This window comes from Triticum urartu, chromosome 5A, assembly GCF_056163025.1.
Source record: "Triticum urartu cultivar PI428250 chromosome 5A, HENAU_Tu73, whole genome shotgun sequence".
Lineage (NCBI taxonomy): Eukaryota > Viridiplantae > Streptophyta > Magnoliopsida > Poales > Poaceae > Triticum > Triticum urartu.
Window position 1 is genome coordinate 535,132,256 of NC_141877.1, and position 17,408 is coordinate 535,149,663.

General features: G+C 46.9%; 2 protein-coding genes and 2 pseudogenes across 3 annotated transcripts; 3 read left to right on the top strand and 1 right to left on the bottom strand.

Annotated features, from left to right (window-relative positions):
• Positions 1-207: 207 nt before the first annotated feature.
• On the bottom strand, positions 208-1,093 carry LOC147972565 (uncharacterized). Its single transcript, XM_087524386.1, has 3 exons — positions 1,007-1,093; positions 725-874; positions 208-444 (listed from the first exon to the last, which is right to left on the bottom strand). Exons 1-3 carry the CDS (start codon positions 1,091-1,093, stop codon positions 208-210), a joined length of 474 nt encoding a protein of 157 aa, XP_087380512.1.
• Positions 1,094-3,302: 2,209 nt separating this feature from the next.
• Positions 3,303-7,937, top strand: LOC125510340 (uncharacterized). Of its 2 annotated transcripts, none has more exons than XR_015602602.1 (2): positions 3,303-3,808; positions 7,477-7,608. XR_015602602.1 is itself a non-coding variant. In XM_048675493.2 (2 exons), the coding sequence occupies exons 1-2, from the start codon at positions 4,621-4,623 to the stop codon at positions 7,576-7,578; spliced, it is 2,739 nt and encodes a 912-aa protein (XP_048531450.1). In that variant the 5' UTR covers positions 3,303-4,620; the 3' UTR covers positions 7,579-7,937. The 2 variants fall into 2 exon arrangements, 1 of the variants encoding a protein (XP_048531450.1); XM_048675493.2 differs by having other exon boundaries at positions 3,303-7,257; positions 7,477-7,937.
• Positions 7,938-8,350: 413 nt separating this feature from the next.
• Positions 8,351-9,556, top strand: LOC147972566 (uncharacterized; annotated as a pseudogene).
• A 2,498-nt stretch (positions 9,557-12,054) lies between these two features.
• Positions 12,055-16,681, top strand: LOC147972567 (uncharacterized; annotated as a pseudogene).
• Positions 16,682-17,408: the final 727 nt, after the last annotated feature.

The window sequence follows — 17,408 nt, forward strand, 5'->3', positions numbered from 1 at the left end:
TAAGGAGGTCTCTCTCAACTTGTATCTCCTTCATGGCTTTCCTGGTGTTTTGAATGATATCAGCTTGACTCTGCAGGATGCACCTTTGTTCTTTCTTGAGCTTAAGCTTCTCCATTTGAATCTCAATCTTTGCCGCTCCTCAAGCTGATGCTTCTTCTCCTTAAGTTCATTGATTGCCTGGCTTGTGTAATCCATGTCATGGGATTTCTACCCATCCTGGTAATCAAATAGCTTGGATACATCATCCACAAGCTGACTGTACTGATGGCCAAGAGAATCCAGCTCCTTCTTCAGTTTCTCAACCTCTATCTCATGAGCCTCTTTGTCTTGCACTCTACCAAGGTTCTCCTCATGATACATATCCCAGAGCTTGGTTAAGCACCTTTGCAAAATCACAGGCCAAGGGGCATCTACCCACTCTAAAACACCACAGTTCACACCATCCTGAAAATTCAGTTAAATTTAAAGTGAGCTTTATTCTTCATTAACAAACATATTCACAATAACAAATCATAAACAGTACTCATATATGTAGCTACAATACACTAGCTAACTCTATGCTACAAATTATAAATCAGTGCTATGTTTCCATTGCTCTTTGCTACAAGTACATAATTTAGACATAGCAATGTTCTTATAATTAATCAAAAATGAGTAAAGCAGCAACATTATTCAGAAAAGCACAAAAAGAATCAATCACAGCCATGACAACTTGGTTCATTACCTCAGTTGCACATCCTATGAATCTCCTGCCAGTGTCAGTGCCTTCAAATGCCACAAATTTGCCAGCCCTCTCCCTGTGCAGGATGCACCTACGGTCAGATTCAGTCACAAGCCCAGAAAAGCTTGGATCTATCACAGTATCTGGAGTTTGCTGCAGCAGGAAACACATATATGTCAACTGCAACTCGCATACATGAATTTAAATGGGGAAATCCCTATCCTTCTTCAAACCCTAACCCTAACCCTAGCAGAGGAGAGGAGAGGAGAGATTGAGCTGACTTACAAAATACTCCATATTCATGCTACTGAACTCGCTCATGTACTCGTCATCATCGTCAGAGGTCTCGTTGCTGTTGGGCCACGACGGCATGGTCGCGGCGTCGCCGGAGTGCGAGAAGAAGAAGAGGAGCAGTGGAGAGCAAAGGAGCAGAGTGAGTCGGGGGAGAGTGAGGTGGTGAGGACGAGGAGCGAGCCGTTCGGCCAGGTTATGCCTGGTCCGACCGGGCCCGACCGACACGCGCGGCTAACGAGCGGCAGGCGAGCGCCGTTAGCCGTTAGCGCGGCCTCCGTCCCGACCGGTGGGCCAGGTCTGTCAGAAAGTCGTTTAAAACGCTTCAATCAGTCATCAACGCGATGTGGTAGTTTTTTGTCACGAAATCAGCGTTAAACTGGAGTTTTTGGTCAGTTTTCAAAATGTGATAGTTCTGTGGGACGCTTATGTGAAATGTGGTAGTTTTTTGTCAATTACTTTTAGCAATCACATTGTGGGCGACATGGACAGCGCGGCAAAAAGGCAATATATGAAGGCGAATTTCAGAGCCCTCAAGCAACTCATACGTTCATTAGTAGGTACATGACGGAACTGGAAATTATAAAGGATCAGCAACCAGCCAGGAAACCGAGAGGCCTGAATCAGCAAGCTCCAATTGGTAACACAAGGCCCAAGGCTCCGCCGGCTGGCTATGCAAAGTTTCGCAGGTGTCTCAAAGCATCACATGAGTGGAACAGCCGCCGCAGTTTGCCGAGACGAGCATGGCGCATACCTGGGAAGCTCTTCTCTAGTGATCTCAGGAGTACACGATGCACCTACTCTGGAGGCGATAGCTTGCCGAGAAGCTTTTGCACTGGTAAAAGATTTAGGTCTTCAAAACATCATTATTGCGTCGGATGCAAAACAAGTGGTAGATGATATAAACCGGAATGTCAGGGGCGTTTATGGATCCATCATCACCGAAATTAGAGCAAGGGCTGTGAGTGTCAACAGCAAGATAGTCTATGAAGGGCGTCGTTCAAACAAAGATGCTGATAGTTTAGCTAAATTTTCTTTTAATTTAGTCCAGGAGCGCCATGTGTGGCTCATTCAATCCCATGACATTTATGTATCCCACAAATTGTGATTTTGAGTCGATTACACCGATGATGCTTGAACTTGGTGTAAACGGTCATTTTAATGCTAGAACTTGTGATATACATTGTACTGATGTAATAACTTGACTCGGGTGTGCAAATAGAGTGCTAACCGCGTTTGGATACGAAATCAACGCTGACTTGGCCGCTAGTGTGGCGTGGGGCCATCTGTCAGTGGCTAGAAGTGTGTGGTCTGTTTTTTTGCAAAAAAACCTCAATGTATTTTATTTCTCACAAAAGAAGACCCTGCCCACGCGGTAGATGGTATTTTGTTTTATTTGATGTATGACATGTGAGCCCCGACCTGAAAATTAAAAGGGAAAATGTTAAACCCCTACACTCCAACACTTGATCTAGTTTTTTTTTTGAGAATTCAGCACGCAACCTACTGTTAGGCTGCACGCGCTCATAGCCACTGCACCAATTACATTCAGATGTCTGACAAGGATAACAACAGTTAATGTAGTTTGTGTCAAAAAAAAGTTAATGTAGTATAAGGACGATACATGTGGAGCTTAGATCGGCTGCAGATAGTGCAGCCCATTTTGCACGCGCTAGTTCTTTTTAAAATATTTGTGAAACGTAAGTAATTAAAATAATGTTCAACTATTTATTTTTATAAATATTATACATACAAACGATGATTAGTAGATTTAAACATACACACATGTATTATATAAATTATTTTATTAAATATGGACGTTTAAATGTTTAATTAATAGAAAAATATACATGTGCTGCTTATATTTAAATATTCAATTGATGAATACCAAATTTATTTGAAGTTGTAAAGACTGAATGGTGTAGCAACCAGGATCGACTCTGACATGGGCAAGGGTCACACGTTCTAAACGTGGAGGCCTCCTTTTCTTTTCTTGTTATTAATTTTCAGTATGTACACATGGGCCCACTGGCCATAGAGTCGGAAAAAAATGAAACGGCATCTTCCAACATCGACATGGCTTTTGTGGGGGGGGGGGGGGGGGATAGTTCAAGGGAGTTTTCGCAAAAAAACTGGCCACACACCCTCCTATCTGCCTTCGAGTCACTGACGGCGGGACCCATGCCATGTTGGCGCACCTAATCAGCGGCTCGGGTGTACACACCCAAGATTTGCATCGTATTTGCACGTCCGAGCCAAGTTGTTACACCAGTTCGATGTTTGTCGCAAGTTCTAGCACCAAAATAACTGTTTGCGTCAAGTTCAAGCACCACCGCTGTAATTGACTCTGTGTTTTTTTGATGAATAAACTCATGTTCATCCCTAAAAAAAAAAACAATCCCGTTCCAAGTGAGAATCCAACAACACCCGAGCTCACCGTCACCTCAAAAATAAAAAATAAAAAAAGAATCAGACGAGTTACCGGCGCGGCCGCGCGCTCGTACGCAGGCACCAGAGACAGACTCGTCGGCGGTGCTGGTGGTGGCGTGGAGACGAGACGCCGCCGTCGCGCAACCAGGGCATGGGGAGCCAGTGGACCTGATCACCGATGGCGCGCGACACTCCAGGCGGCGGAGTGGGCGAGGAGATGGTCTCGTCGACGTCCAGCCGCCGGGCGATTACGACGAGCCGGATCGGATCACTTCATCAACCTCGTCTTAAATCTAAAGGCCTCCTCCGTTCGCTGGAAGCTGGGAAGAGCGCCAGGACCCAGGCCCGCCTCCGCCCGCCCGCCAGGTGCTTGCATTTATTCCCATTCCGTCCCACTGCGGCCTGAACTCCTGATACGTACGTACCTAGCTTTAGCTGGATGAGTTAGCCAGCTAATGAGAACTGCCGGAGTGCTTCTTTCATATCACCAACACTCAACAGAGTTGTTCGAGTTGGAGATTTGGATTCTCTCACTTGTGAGTGCATACTGTAGTACGTAGGACGGGAAGAGCTAAAGGGAAGGTTTGGTTGATGAGCTGCACTGGGCGTACTTGAGTATTTAGGAGTAGCACATATATTATGCATGAATATTCACTATGGAGCTGCAATGGCGACGACCTCTACTATTATTAGTATTCATCTACGTATATGATTCAGGGATGGCGAAAAGAAACAATGGAGTTATTATTGACTTCAGAGGAGCCGTGTTGATACTTGATAGGGATGTAAGCGGGCGTCCGCATGTCGGCAAACAGAAAAATTCAGCTAACATGATTCTTTAAAGTAACGACAATTGGTGCAATTTTTTTGCTTCTCGGACAGACACGTCCGTCTGCATCCCACGCGTTGATGAACAGTAGGAAGACGACTTCCGACGACTTGAGGTTGCTAATGGAGTAATGGTAGGGGCGTGTCTCTAATCCATCCAGACCATCCAATAGTTCTTCAAGCCATCAAGACTGTCCAATTGTCTGTGTGAATTGATTGGCAGGCAGCTGCGCATCCTTTTCCTCACCGGTCTTCACCACTACCTCTCCTCTACTTCCAATAAGATGGAGATGGAGCTCTCTTCAACCGATGACTGAGTGAAAGCCGGAGACAGCAGGGAAAAGCCAGAGATGGGTATCTCCGGTGCTGTGCAATGGTGGGAGGAGTGGCAGCTGCGTGTCCTCGTCCTGGGCAGCCTCTTGGTTCAGTGGCTCCTCTTCCTCTCTGCTGCCCACCGTAAGCATGCTATCCCTTCCTGGTTCAGATCAATAATATGGCTTGCGTACCTAGGCAGCGATGCTCTGGCAATATACGCCCTTGCCATCCTTTTCGGACGCCAGAGGAGGCAAGATTGTAGCTCTGGGCAGGGCAATAGTATCCTGGAGGTGGTGTGGGCGCCGGTTCTCCTGACACACCTCGGTGGACAGGACTGCATAACTCCGTACAACATTGAGGACAACGAGCTATGGACACGGCACGTCATCACGGCCGTGTCCCAGATCACGGTAGCCATCTACGTGTTCTGCAAATCATGGCCAGGCGGCGACAAGAGGTTGTTGCAGGCAGCGATCTTGTTCTTTGTCCCCGGGATCCTCAAATGCATAGAGAAGCCCTGGGCTCTCAACAGCGCTAGCATTAACAGTCTAGTTAGCCCTGCTCCGAGGAGGACCACAAACAGAGAAAGCAGGATCAACTCGCTTGAAGACTACGTGCAAAAGGCAAGGGCTTTTGTCCAGACCAACCCTCATCGTCAAGCACAAGAAAGTGATGGAGTTTACCTTCAGACTGACACTCATGTGCCTCAAGCACAAGGAGAAGATGAAGCGGTGGACCTCGAGGCCGATCATCAACCTGGAGCACAAGGAGAAGCTGCTGTGATGGATCTTGAGTCTGACACCCACCCTCAGACATCAAACACATGGAGAAGTGTCCTAAACCAAATAAATGTAAAACTGGGAAGCCTGGGAAACCAAGAAAGGGAACAAAGAAGCCGACTTGATGACTATAATATGGACCTTGGGGCCCATAAGCTATTTCTGGACCTTGCATCACCGTATTCTGATCGAGTTGGTATCCTGAAATCCTTCTGGGTTCTCGAGGGAAAACAAGCATATGCTTTGTTGCAAAATAAACTATTTGGAGCATTTGATCTTCTCTACACTAAAAGAAAGATGTTCATCTTATGGGATGAAAGAAGCAAGGTAAACGTAAGTATCTTGGGGCTTCTTTCTAGCTGGTTACGGGTTTCAGCTCTGTTTCTGCCATGGGCAGCCATCGGCCTCTTCCACAATAGTCACAGTGAAGCTTATAATGCTGACGATGTCAAGGTTACATATGCCTTATTCTACTGTACAGCTGTGCTGGAGTTTTACAGTATTTCTTTGATGAGAGAAAGTATTGCAAAGGGTCAAGTGAAATTCAGTTTGGGATCTCTGGTTGCTGGCCTATATGAACAGGCAAAAACAACTGGCCTTATTGGTAGTCTACTAAGTGCCCTGAGTAATGAGGTACTGAAAACTAGCTTTGTAGGCCAATATACACTGGTAGGATTCTTTGCTCGCAACAAAAGGCACATCAAGAAGATGTGCATCATGAACTTCTTCAATTGCAAGGACTTTCTTGACCAACATTGGTCCATGAAGCCCTGCGACACATCTTTTGCCATTACAGAGTTGGTTCTTAAGTATGTGAAGAATGGGTGGGAAGATCAAATGAAGGATGTTGACAGTTATTGGAAGTTCAATGACCGCAGAGGCCTATGGACACTTCAGGCCAACAAGTGCGAGCAAGACCTCGGTTGCAGCATAAGGAGGCCATTCGACGAGAGCATCCTTCTCTGGCACATCGCCACGGATTTCTGCTTCTACTTCATGGGAGCATCAGCAGATCACCAGTGCGCCACTGCTCAATGTATTCAGGATGCATCTGGCGATGGCCATGGGTGTGCTGTTTGGTGTGAAAGATCTCCTCATCACAAAAGAGCCATCCGGTGCAGGGAAATGTCCAATTACATGATATATCTACTGTTTGTCAATCCTGAGATGTTACTGGCCGGCACCAGAAGACATCTTTTTATGACCGCTAATGCTGAAGTTGAGGAGATCCTCATGGATGAGAAGCCATCGCTCAAGAAGATTTTCAAGGCCAAAAAACCATGGCTCAAGGACATCCTGAAAGGAGAAAAGCAATGGCTTAAAGACATCCTGACGGAAGAAAAGCAACGGCCGAAGGACATCTCGAGGAGCGAAGATTCAGTTACACGGAAGGTTCTCAAGGGCGTGTCGAAGTGGATCCTCAGGAGCAAAGGCTCACTTTGTTGGAAGGTTGGCAACGGCATGTCCAAGGAGATCCTCAAGGCCGAAAGGGAATGGCTTGAGAAGATCGAAAGAGAACTTGTGCAGATAATAATCTCCAGGTTGCAGCTCACAGAATGCAGAGAAGTTGCTGAATGCACAGAATTTTCGCCGGATGCAGAGATATATCCAACTACACAATTCATCCAAGATGCATGGAAGCTCACTAAAGCGTTGTTGGATCTAGGTGATGACAACAAGATGTGGGAGGTTATTGAAGGCGTGTGGGTGGAGATGCTCTGCTTCTCTGCAAGTAGGAGCCGTGGGTATCTACATGCCAAGAGTTTGGGCACCGGCGTGGAGCTGCTCACGTATGTGTGGCTGCTGCTGTCGTGCATGGGGATGGAGACCTTGCCTGAGAAGCTGCAGAGGACAGAGCTTTCAAGTGGAGAAATGAACGCGTCGACTTCACAGGTCAGCACTGCCAGTATTAAAGCCGTTGTTTGAATGATGATGCTTGTGGCGATGGAGACCATTTCTATTTTGCATTTCAATTTTAGTTTTCTGTACCGTCGGCATTTCAAGCTCCGTTGCTTATTTGCTTATACATGAAGTTCTGCTGGTGTTATTGTTCTTCAATGATGCCAAGGTTGGAGATATTATAACTATATATGTGAATATGTGATCTGCCAGATATATGGGGTGCAATATCCAACGCGCATCAGATCACATGAAGAAGCTGCAGCTGCTGGCGCATCTACCTCTCAACCCCAAGAAATACTACTGGCTGATTAGTCGGAGAAGTCTATTACCCATCTGCCAGCCGGTTCCTTCATCTCTTGATAAGCATCAGCTGTTCCTTTCTACAGAGTTTAATGAACTGGTACAATTTGACGCCTAGCACTATGTTCGTGTGCTATTAGTACTGCCAGATTGCCTGTTATCTCTACAATGATGATGCCTGTAGTATGCAAGATTACCTCTCATCTCTAGAGCGATCATGTTTGTATTATGGATTCTAGATTACTCCAGGATGCCTCAGTGCTAAATTCTGTAGCCTTGGTGTGATATCATTTGATTACCTGAACAATTGTTTACCCTGTTGATGTAATAATTTAAAACTACCCAAAGGCCAGAATCATCAATATCCATGATCTACCAGATATATACATGAGAGTGGATGGAAAAAAGTTGCTCTGCTGCTGCTGCTGCATCTGCCTCTTGACCCCAAGAAGTACGTACCAGCTGAAATAATCCGGGAAAGGAAATAATCTTGTGTCTGTATCAGCAATCTGCCGTTCGATACTTTGATACCTTCATTTTCATGGTCTGTGCCATCACGCTCCCCCGCTCCTAACCACGGCGACCTCACGCCCCCCGCCTGCCATCGGCCCCGCCGTAGATCTCGCCGCTCGGACCTCGCGACATGCCTCCTCGGCGTCGAAGACCGGCGCCGGCGGCCGAGGCCGCTCCCCCTCCCCCTTCCCCCACCCGTTTCCCTCCCCGAGTTCAGGAAGATCTCGCGGGTTTGGTGAGATTGATCTCACCGATCCCGTAGGCCATAGCCATGGTGGAGGGGAGTCGGAGTTGGGCGGATCGGGCAACAAGGATACGCGATGCCACAACGTCGTGGATCTGGCGGGTCCAGGAGTGGAAGGTGGCAGATCAGGCGGTGGCGGTGGCGAGAGATCCAGCCACGCGTGCTGCGGTGAGCAACTTTGCAGAAGCCTGCCGTCTAGGAGCATAAGAGGAACAGAGGATTTTGGCGAAGCGGATTTACGACAAGGCTACAACGGTGGAGAGGCAGAGGATGCCCATATACCCACACTCCCCGTCGGCCGATTTCGTGAAGTGAGCAAGGGCATAGGCGAAATCCGAAGATCCCCGCAGAGCTCTGAGATGGGAGGGCATGCTTGGGGTGATTCCTTCGGGTGCGCCACTGCAAGGCGTCTCGTCCTGGCCGCCGCCGTCGATCCGGGGCTGAACTTGAATGGAGTACAAGATGCCACGCCTCCAGGCTCTCCCATGGCGCCCAGGAGGAACAATGCTGGTGGGAAGAGCCGCTCTTCGCCACCGCCGTTATAGTTCAGCTCGCCGGGGAGACGAGGTGGGGATCAGAGAGCCACTGCCAGGAGGGCCCTGCAGGTCAGTGAGAAGATAACGGCGGACCCCGCTTGCCCTGTCCCCATACCTTTTGCGGGAGAGGTGGTGGCGCCCCTTCAAAAGGCGTCTCCCCTTGCTGATCCGCTCCAGGGCCCCGAGCGAGGGCAAGCTAGGGTTCGTGCGATCCGTAGCAGGCCCGGCAGATCCAATCTAGTGTGGATCCAGAAAGACAAATTTATATTAGGCGATTTCTCTGCAGCAGATTGCCACCCCGTCGGTAGTTCAGATCGATTGACAGCTCCTAAGTTCTTCTCCTTCTCTAGAGATTACTGGGCTAGGAAATCGGGCAAGATCCCTTTCGCCTCCATTATCAAGATGGCTGGGGGGAGGGGGTTGAGATGGCAGCAGTCATGGAGGAAGGTACGACTCGGGGAGGGGCCGCATTGGCCGTCCCCCTGCTCCCACGCCGTCGGTGTAGGTGGGGGCCGCTCTGCCGACACTGGCTCCACAGATGGCTCAAGCTATTCCGCCGCATATGTCGATCTACGCCAATCCGCCTTTGTTTCCAGTCGGTTCTGCTCAAGCCATGATGCAGGCAGGAGGAGGGCAGATGTATGGGTATCAAGGAGGCTGGAATCCTCAGATGCAGCAGATGCATCAGATGCCATAGTGGGCGAATCATCAGCAGTTCCCCTTTCAGTACTTACTTCCTACTCAGGTGTTCCCATAGCCTTTTAATCCTCAGATGCAACAAAATCAGTTTGGAGGAAGTGGATCTTCAGTTGGAGATAGTGTGCAGAGTAGTCAGCCAGAGTCCAGCAAGAACAAGAAGAAGAAGAATCAGAGGAACAGGCAGACAACTGTGCAGACAAGTGCTCCCAGTGAAGATTCGGCTTCCTTCAACATTGATCCTAAATATGTTGGAGCTATCTGTTATAATTGTGGGCAGCCTGGACATTTTGTTGGTATGTGCCCCACCCCCAAAGTTTGCTTCATATGCAAGACTCCTGGCCACCATATGCACTCCTGTCCCACCTGGTACAAGCCATATCCAGCAGCCATGTACTGGGGAAGTGCCAGCAATGGACTAGGTTTTTTCCACATAGAGACTGGTGGCAAGGAAGACAATGAATGGCTGGATTTTGGAAATGTTGGGCTAGTGTTAGTTGAAAAAGGTGAGATCAATGAAACAAAGCTGGGTGTCTGCTTCTCTGAGATGTGGAAAACCAATTGGCCCTGGCAAATCAGAAAATATGACAGCAAAAAGTTTATTGTGAGCTTCCCCCCCAACAAAAAGATCAAAGAGCTGGTGGAATACCCCTCCATCAACCTGAAGAAAGAAGGAGTGACTATTTCCTTTAGTGATTGGAGTGGAGAGATGCCAGCTTTTGATTATCTGGAGGAAACTTGGATTGTGATTGAAGGGATACCTCCCAAATGGATATCTTGGAACATTATTTCTCAGATATCTACTATGCTTGGTGTCCTTGTCAATATAGACTGGCACACCATCTTCAGAAGCTTTTATGAGAAGGTGAGGATTCAGGTTGCTGTGAGAGATACTACCAAGATTCCCAGAATGGTGGAGATTAACTATGAACTATATTTGCTCAAATTTTCTGTGGAAACTGGTTTGGGAAGTGGTCAATCAGAATACCTCCAGGCCCTGATGATAATCCTTCACAGAAAAAGCACACTGAAGAGGAATTTGATACAAGTGAGGATGATTTGCTTGGAGAGGATATGGACACTGGTAATAGTAACCAAGTCATCAAAGATAAACCTAATACTGCTGGGACTAGTGGTGAAAGTGCTAATGGCACTTATGCTATATTTTGGTGTGATGACAATGTGGTTAGTCGAACTAATATCGGTGGCTAAAGTTTATGTCAGGTTATTGGTTCTAAGTGCCCGCGATGGAGATGTGCGACCCCCCCCCCATTTCAAAAAGGGCAAAGGCGTGGTCTTTCGATGCTTCGAAGGTTTAGTTTTGGTTTGCTTCGAGTCGTAGGAAAGACCGCACTATTAAGAGGGGTTTGTGTGGATAAATGTCGTGTGGGAATGCCTTTGCCGAGCCTTACTCTCTTACCCTTCCCACTCCGACCACCTAAAAAGAACCTAGTGTGTGTGCTGTGGTACTCAGAAAGTTGCAACAGAAAGTTACTGGGTACCCCGTGCGCACGGGGTCTTTTGACCCCCGTGCGCACGGGGTACTGCGTAACTCTCTGGGTACCCCGTGCGCACGGGGTCCTATGTAAACTCTCTGAGTACCCCGTGCGCACGGGGTCTGTTGACCCCCGTGCGCACGGGGTGGTGTGTTTGTCTCTGTGTACCCCGTGTGCACGGGGCTGACTTAGCCCGTGCGCACGGGGTCCAACGGGCAGAAATCCCCACCAGCCCATGAACACTATTTAAAGGCCCTTCTTCCACCTCCAACCCTCAACCCTAATGTCTTGTTGAGCTCCACCATTGCTACACCCATTTTGCTCAATACTCTCAATCCCTCCACCCAAACTTGTTGAAACTTTGGGGATTGGGAGAGCAAGACCCGATCTACAACTTGACCAAACCAAATCGCGTTCCCCGCAACATTTCTTCCCCATTGACTTGTTACTCTTGGAGCTTGGGCTCCTAGGCGGTTAGAGGTTCCTCCGGAAGCTTCCTTGCTTGTGGTGTGCTCCGGAGAAGTTTGTAAAGGTGTGGTGGTCGCCTTCAAGACCAACCCCGAGTGTTTCGAGGCTCATCCGTTGGGGTGACTCGAAGGAGAATACGGTGAGCCTTTGGTGGTGTTCCGCAAGCTTTGGCTCCAGCACCACTCCAAACGGAGATTAGCTCTTCCCCAAGGAAGAGTGAACTTCGGGTTAAAATCCGCGTCCTCGTCTCACTTGTGGTTAATCCTTTCCCGCACCTTTCTTTGTTGTTGTATGCTTATTAGCTTGCTAAGTAGTTTGTTGCCTAGCATATCTATCTTGGAGCTTGCTTGTCATATAGGTTGCATTCACCTAGTTGCATATCTAGTGGACTCTTTTATCCGCTAAGCCTTAAAATCTACCAGAAATATTAAAATTTGTAGTCTCCTATTCACCCCCCTCTAGTCGACCGTATTGATCCTTTCAATTGGTTTCAGAGCCTCGTGCTCTAATATAAGGTTTTACAACCTTAGAGGATATGGTCGATCTAGGGAATGAGGGAGGTGGCCTACCCGTTGTGGGGGATGGTCAAAACCAACCCCCCGCCGCGACCGAGACACTTGGTGCTCCTGTCATTGCTCCCGCCACTCCTACTAACCTGAATGTCCCCTTGACCGCGGCCGATCTTCTTTCAATGTTTGTGGACCTCAAAGTCTCTATGTTGAAAGAGGTTCGGGCCTCGGTCAAGGAGGAAATTGATGCTCGCTTAAAGCCATCAACATCCACATCAAACTCGTTTAATCCGAATGAGGTTCATGATGCGGATGACTCAAGGGAACCTCTTGCTTCTCCGGCTCATACTCAAGTTCCCCAGTACAATGCCGTGGAACCCTTTTACTCTCCTCAACCCTTGCAACATCCCCGCATTAATCCTGTTGGGCCTCCGCCCCCTTTGAAAGCTAATGCATTTGCTAAGTGGAAGCTAGATATGGAGTCTCACATGCGCAGTGCTTCAACTCAATTGTGGTGGATTGTGGTCAATGTATTCAACCCGAAGGACCCAATGAATCTCACTCCAAGGGAAGCAGTTGACGATCAACTCAGTGCTACCGCGCACAACATGCTTCGCAACGCTGTGACTGAAGACTATAGTGATTCCATTGCTCTTCTCAAAACCGCAAAGGAAATTTGGGATTGCGTTGAGGAGGCTCTTGAAGGAGATGAGGCAATTCGAAGATCTCGGTTGGCCTTGCTCAAACAAGAAGTCAATCTCTTTGTGAGGAATGAGGGTGAGTCCGCAGAAGAGGTTTACCGAAGGTTGAAGTCCCTTGTGCTCAACTTGAGAACCTTTGGGTGCACTTGGGCAAATGATGATTTCATCAAGGAAAAGTTCATAGATGCTATGGTTCTCACGGAACATACCATGGTCATGATGGTTCATCAACGTCCGGACTATCACAAGTTGACTTCGGCTCAAGTTGTTTCCACCTTCTCTACCCATGTTCTTTTGGAAACCAAGTCCAAGAAATTTTTTGCAATAGCTCAAGCAACCAAGAACTCCAATCTTGCCTTGAAGGCCAAGAAAGTGATGAGCCAATCCTCAAGGGAGGAAGAAGTGAGTGAAGAGATATGTGAGGAGGATAATGATACCTCGTGCCCAGCAAATGATTTTGCAGAAGACTTGGCTCTCTTAGTCAAGAAGTACTCCGGGACCATGGCAAACAAAGGAAGAAATCTTCAAGGAAGATCGTTTGGACGAAGGAAATGCTACAATTGTGATAGCCCAAGACACTTTGTTCATGATTGTCCATACGAGAGACGTGAAGACAAGTCCGAGAAGCTTGTGCTTAAGAAGAAGAAATTTTCAAAGAGGAAGGATGACAAGGCTCTTGTTCATGAAGAATACATGTCTGGAGATGAAGATGATGGTGATGATGATCAAGTGGGCACGGCCGCCTTTGCCATGCATGCCACTACCTCCTCCTCCACCACCGGCCTCTTCGACTCTCCAAACGAGGACAAGCCATTCACTCATCGGTGCCTCATGGCCAAAGAGGTAAAAACAAAGTCCAAACCCAAGAAACCCGACACCTACACTCCCAATGTCTCATGTGAGATAGTGGAGGATGAGTGTGAGGAGGGTGTGGATAATGATGAGGAATCCTTAATGGCTTTCATGAAAACTCTTCATGGTGAAGCTCGTGCTTGTTTTGGCCATCTCCTTAAGTCACTTGCCGAACACGATGACTTTATTGAGAACGTTGAGAACCTCCTTATAGAGGAAAAAGAGAGAGTTGATCTCCTCGAGCACGAACTTAATGAAGAGAGTGTCATGAGAGCATCACTTGAGGAAGCCTTATCTTCTCATCAAATTGACTTTGTTAAAACCAATGATGCTTTGCAACTTGCTCTTGAGAATAAAGATGCTCTTAACGTTAGAGTTGAAAAGCTTCTAGTTGACCATACAAGACTTGTTGAGGAGCATGAGTTCCTTGTGATTAGTTCCAAGGTTGTCAAAGGTGACCTCATTGCCCTCACCGAGTCTTATGCTCAACGAAAACCTACAACCATTAAGGCTCTCACTTCCGTACCTCATATAGATTTAAAATGATGATGCTTGTACGGCTAACTTTGCTCATGATTGCACCTCCCTTCAAGAGGAAAATAAGAAGTTGAAAGCTCAAATTGAGAAAGGGCTTGTATCATGCATCCAAGGGGAGAAAAACCTAAACGATCTCTTGAGCAACCAAAAGGAGTGTGTTTCCAAGGAGGGAGTTGGGTTTAATCCCGCATCTAAGAGTGGTAAGAAAAGGAAGGAGAAGAACAACAAGAAGATCGGTCCGACTCCTTCCCCTCCCCAAAAGGTAGTGTTTGTGCAAGAAGGGCACAAGGAGAAGGAGAAGGAAATGAAGGGTGTTGGGAATGGAAAGGTCATTAGGGACAAGGCCATTCCCAAGAATTTTGCCGGCAAGAACAATCCATCATATGTTCTCATGAGAGGAGATGATGGCTATACCTTTGCAAAATTTGTTGGAACTAACTATGATGATTATGCTTGGACTATTTGGGTTCCCAAGACCCTCATTGCTAACTCACCAGGACCCATTGCAAAATGGGTACCTATAACCAAAGCTTGATTATTGTAGGACTATATCTCCGGTGGAACTCAATGGGTGATCGACAAGGGATGCACCAATCATATGACCGGAGAAAGGGAGATGCTTGTGGAGTTCGTTGATTCACTCAAGGCCTCTTCGAACATCTCCTTCGGTGACAATAGCAAGGGGAAGATATTGGGTTTGGGCAAGGTGGTAATCTCTAATGATTCATGTCTTTCAAATGTCATGCTTGTCCAATCCCTTCACTACAACTTACTTTCTACTATTCAATTGGCTCGTGCCGGTTATGATTCACATTTTGGTGAATTCCATGTGACCGTATTTAAGAGAAGCAATCTCAAAGTGGTCTTCTTTGGGCATGTTGAATACAACCTTTATGTGGTTGATTTCTCGAAAGAGAAAACTCATCTTGCAACATGCCTAATGGCCAAGGCCGACGTGGGGTGGCTATGGCACCGTAGGCTAGCCCACGTGGGCATGAAAAATTTACAAGCTCTCTTAAAGGGGGAGCACATTCTTGGACTAACCAATGTGTCTTTTGCGAAAGATCGTCCTTGTAGTGCTTGCATTGCTGGAAAGCTTCATGAAAAAGCTCATAAAGTAAAGACTATCATCACCACCTTGAGGCCCCTCGAGCTCATCCATTTGGATCTATTTGGGCCTCCAACATATGATAGTTTGGGAGGAAGGAGATATTGCCTTGTCATTGTTGATGACTTCACAAGGTATTCTCGGGTGTTCTTTCTCAAGACTAAAGATGAAACTCAAGAAACCTTCATCAACTTTGCCAGAGAAGCTCAACGTCAACATAACTGTGAGATCAAGGCAATCCGAAGTGACAATGGCACCGAGTTAAAAAACTATACAATGGATGAATTCTTGAGTGAAGAGGGGATAAAGCACCAATATGCTGCGCCATATACTCCCCAACAAAATGGTGTTGCGGAGAGGAAGAATCGGACTCTTATTGAGATGGCGAGGACCATGCTTGATGAGTACAAATCACCATACAAGCTTTGGGCAGAAGCCATCAACACCACGTGCCATGCTTCAAACCGGCTTCATCTTCGCAAGCTCAAGAACAAGACCCCTTATGAGCTCCTAATCGGGAGAAAGCCCAACGTCAAATACTTTCGGGTATTCGGTTGTAAGTGTTTCATTTTAAACAAAAAATCCCGGTTAGCTAAATTTGAGTCTAGAACTTATGAGGGCATATTTGTTGGATATGCATCAAACTCTCATGCTTACCGAGTTCTCAATAAATCCACCGGATGCATTGAGGAAACGGTAAATGTGGAGTTTGATGAAGATAACGGCTCCCGTATGGAGCAAATCGTTCCTAGTGTTGTAGGTGATAAGGCTCCTTCACAAGCTATAAGGACAATGGGGATAGGCCACATTCTTCCACAAGAAACACCCCATGTCCAAGTAGAAGAAGAAGGAGTAAGAGCCCCTCTTGAGGATTTTCCACAAGGGAAGTCATCACTGACACCACTTGTCCAAGATGCTTCGGGAAATAATGAACCTATCCAAGAACAAGATCAAGACCCTCATATTCCCGAGCAAGATCAAGAGCAAACTCTTTCGTATAATGAAGATTCAATCGTTGAGGCTCAAGATCAAGCTCAAAGTCATGATCAAGATCAAGATCAACCCCAACCACAAGTGTCTTCATCGTCATCACTTCCTACTGAGCAAGAACCTGTGGTTGCAAAGAGAAGAGTGTCTCCAAGGCTAAAGCAATCTCAAGGGCAAGCTTCTTCATCAAGTCCAAAACCAAGTGAAGAAGATCTTGACCGCAAAGAGCAAAAAGTGGCCGCCAAGCTAAAACATCTTCAACACCTCACCGAGAACATCTACGGAAGCATCAAAAAGGGGGTAACTACTCGTAGACGTTTGGCAAACTTTTGTGAACATCACTCGTTTGTCTCTTGTGTTGAACCCCTTAAGGTGGAAGATGCACTTGACGATCCAGATTGGATAGATGCCATGCATGAAGAACTCAACAACTTCACATGCAACAAAGTGTGGACCCTTGTAGAATGACCCAAGGAATTTCATAATGTCATTGGAACAAAGTGGATTTTCAAGAACAAACAAGATGAATATGGACAAGTAATAAGGAACAAGGCAAGGTTAGTGGCACAAGGTTTCACCCAAGTTGAAGGTTTGGACTTTGGTGAAACTTTTGCCCCCGTTGCCCGTCTCGAATCCATTCGCATCTTGCTTGCTTATGCCTCTCATCATGATTTCAAATTATATCAAATGGATGTTAAGAGCGCATTTCTTAATGGTCCTCTTAAGGAGTTGGTGTATGTCAAGCAACCTCCCGGTTTTGAAGACCCCGATCATCCCTCTCACGTTTATGAACTCCATAAGGCACTCTATGGGCTCAAACAAGCACCTCGTGCTTGGTATGATCACCTTACGGCGTTCCTAAGCGAGAAGGGGTTCCAGATTGGGGTAATAGATTCCACTCTCTTTACGAAGAGGGTAAAAGGAGAGTTGTTTGTCTGCCAAATATATGTTGATGATATTATCTTTGGGTCAACTAACCATGCTATTAACGTTGAGTTTGAGAATCTTATGACTAAGGAATTTGCGATGAGCATGATGGGAGAGTTGAAGTTCTTTCTCGGTTTTCAAGTGAAGCAATTGAGAGGCGGAACCTTCATCAATCAATCTCGTTAAATCCAAGACATGCTCAAGAGATTCAAAATGCAAGACGTCAAGCCAATGAAGACACCCATGGCCACAAATGGTCAACTTCATC

Excerpts from the sequence above, each read along its gene's own strand:
- LOC147972565 (XM_087524386.1), bottom strand. The coding sequence starts at position 1,093 with ATGCCGTCGTGGCCCAACAGCAACGAGACCTCTGACGATGATGACGAG. Across the intron at positions 875-1,006 it reads GCATGAATATGGAGTATTTT|CAAACTCCAGATACTGTGAT; the intron begins GTAAGTCAGCTC and ends TTCCTGCTGCAG. Across the intron at positions 445-724 it reads TCATAGGATGTGCAACTGAG|GATGGTGTGAACTGTGGTGT; the intron begins GTAATGAACCAA and ends CTGAATTTTCAG.
- LOC125510340 (XM_048675493.2), top strand. The coding sequence starts at position 4,621 with ATGGGTATCTCCGGTGCTGTGCAATGGTGGGAGGAGTGGCAGCTGCGT. Across the intron at positions 7,258-7,476 it reads TGAACGCGTCGACTTCACAG|ATATATGGGGTGCAATATCC; the intron begins GTCAGCACTGCC and ends GTGATCTGCCAG.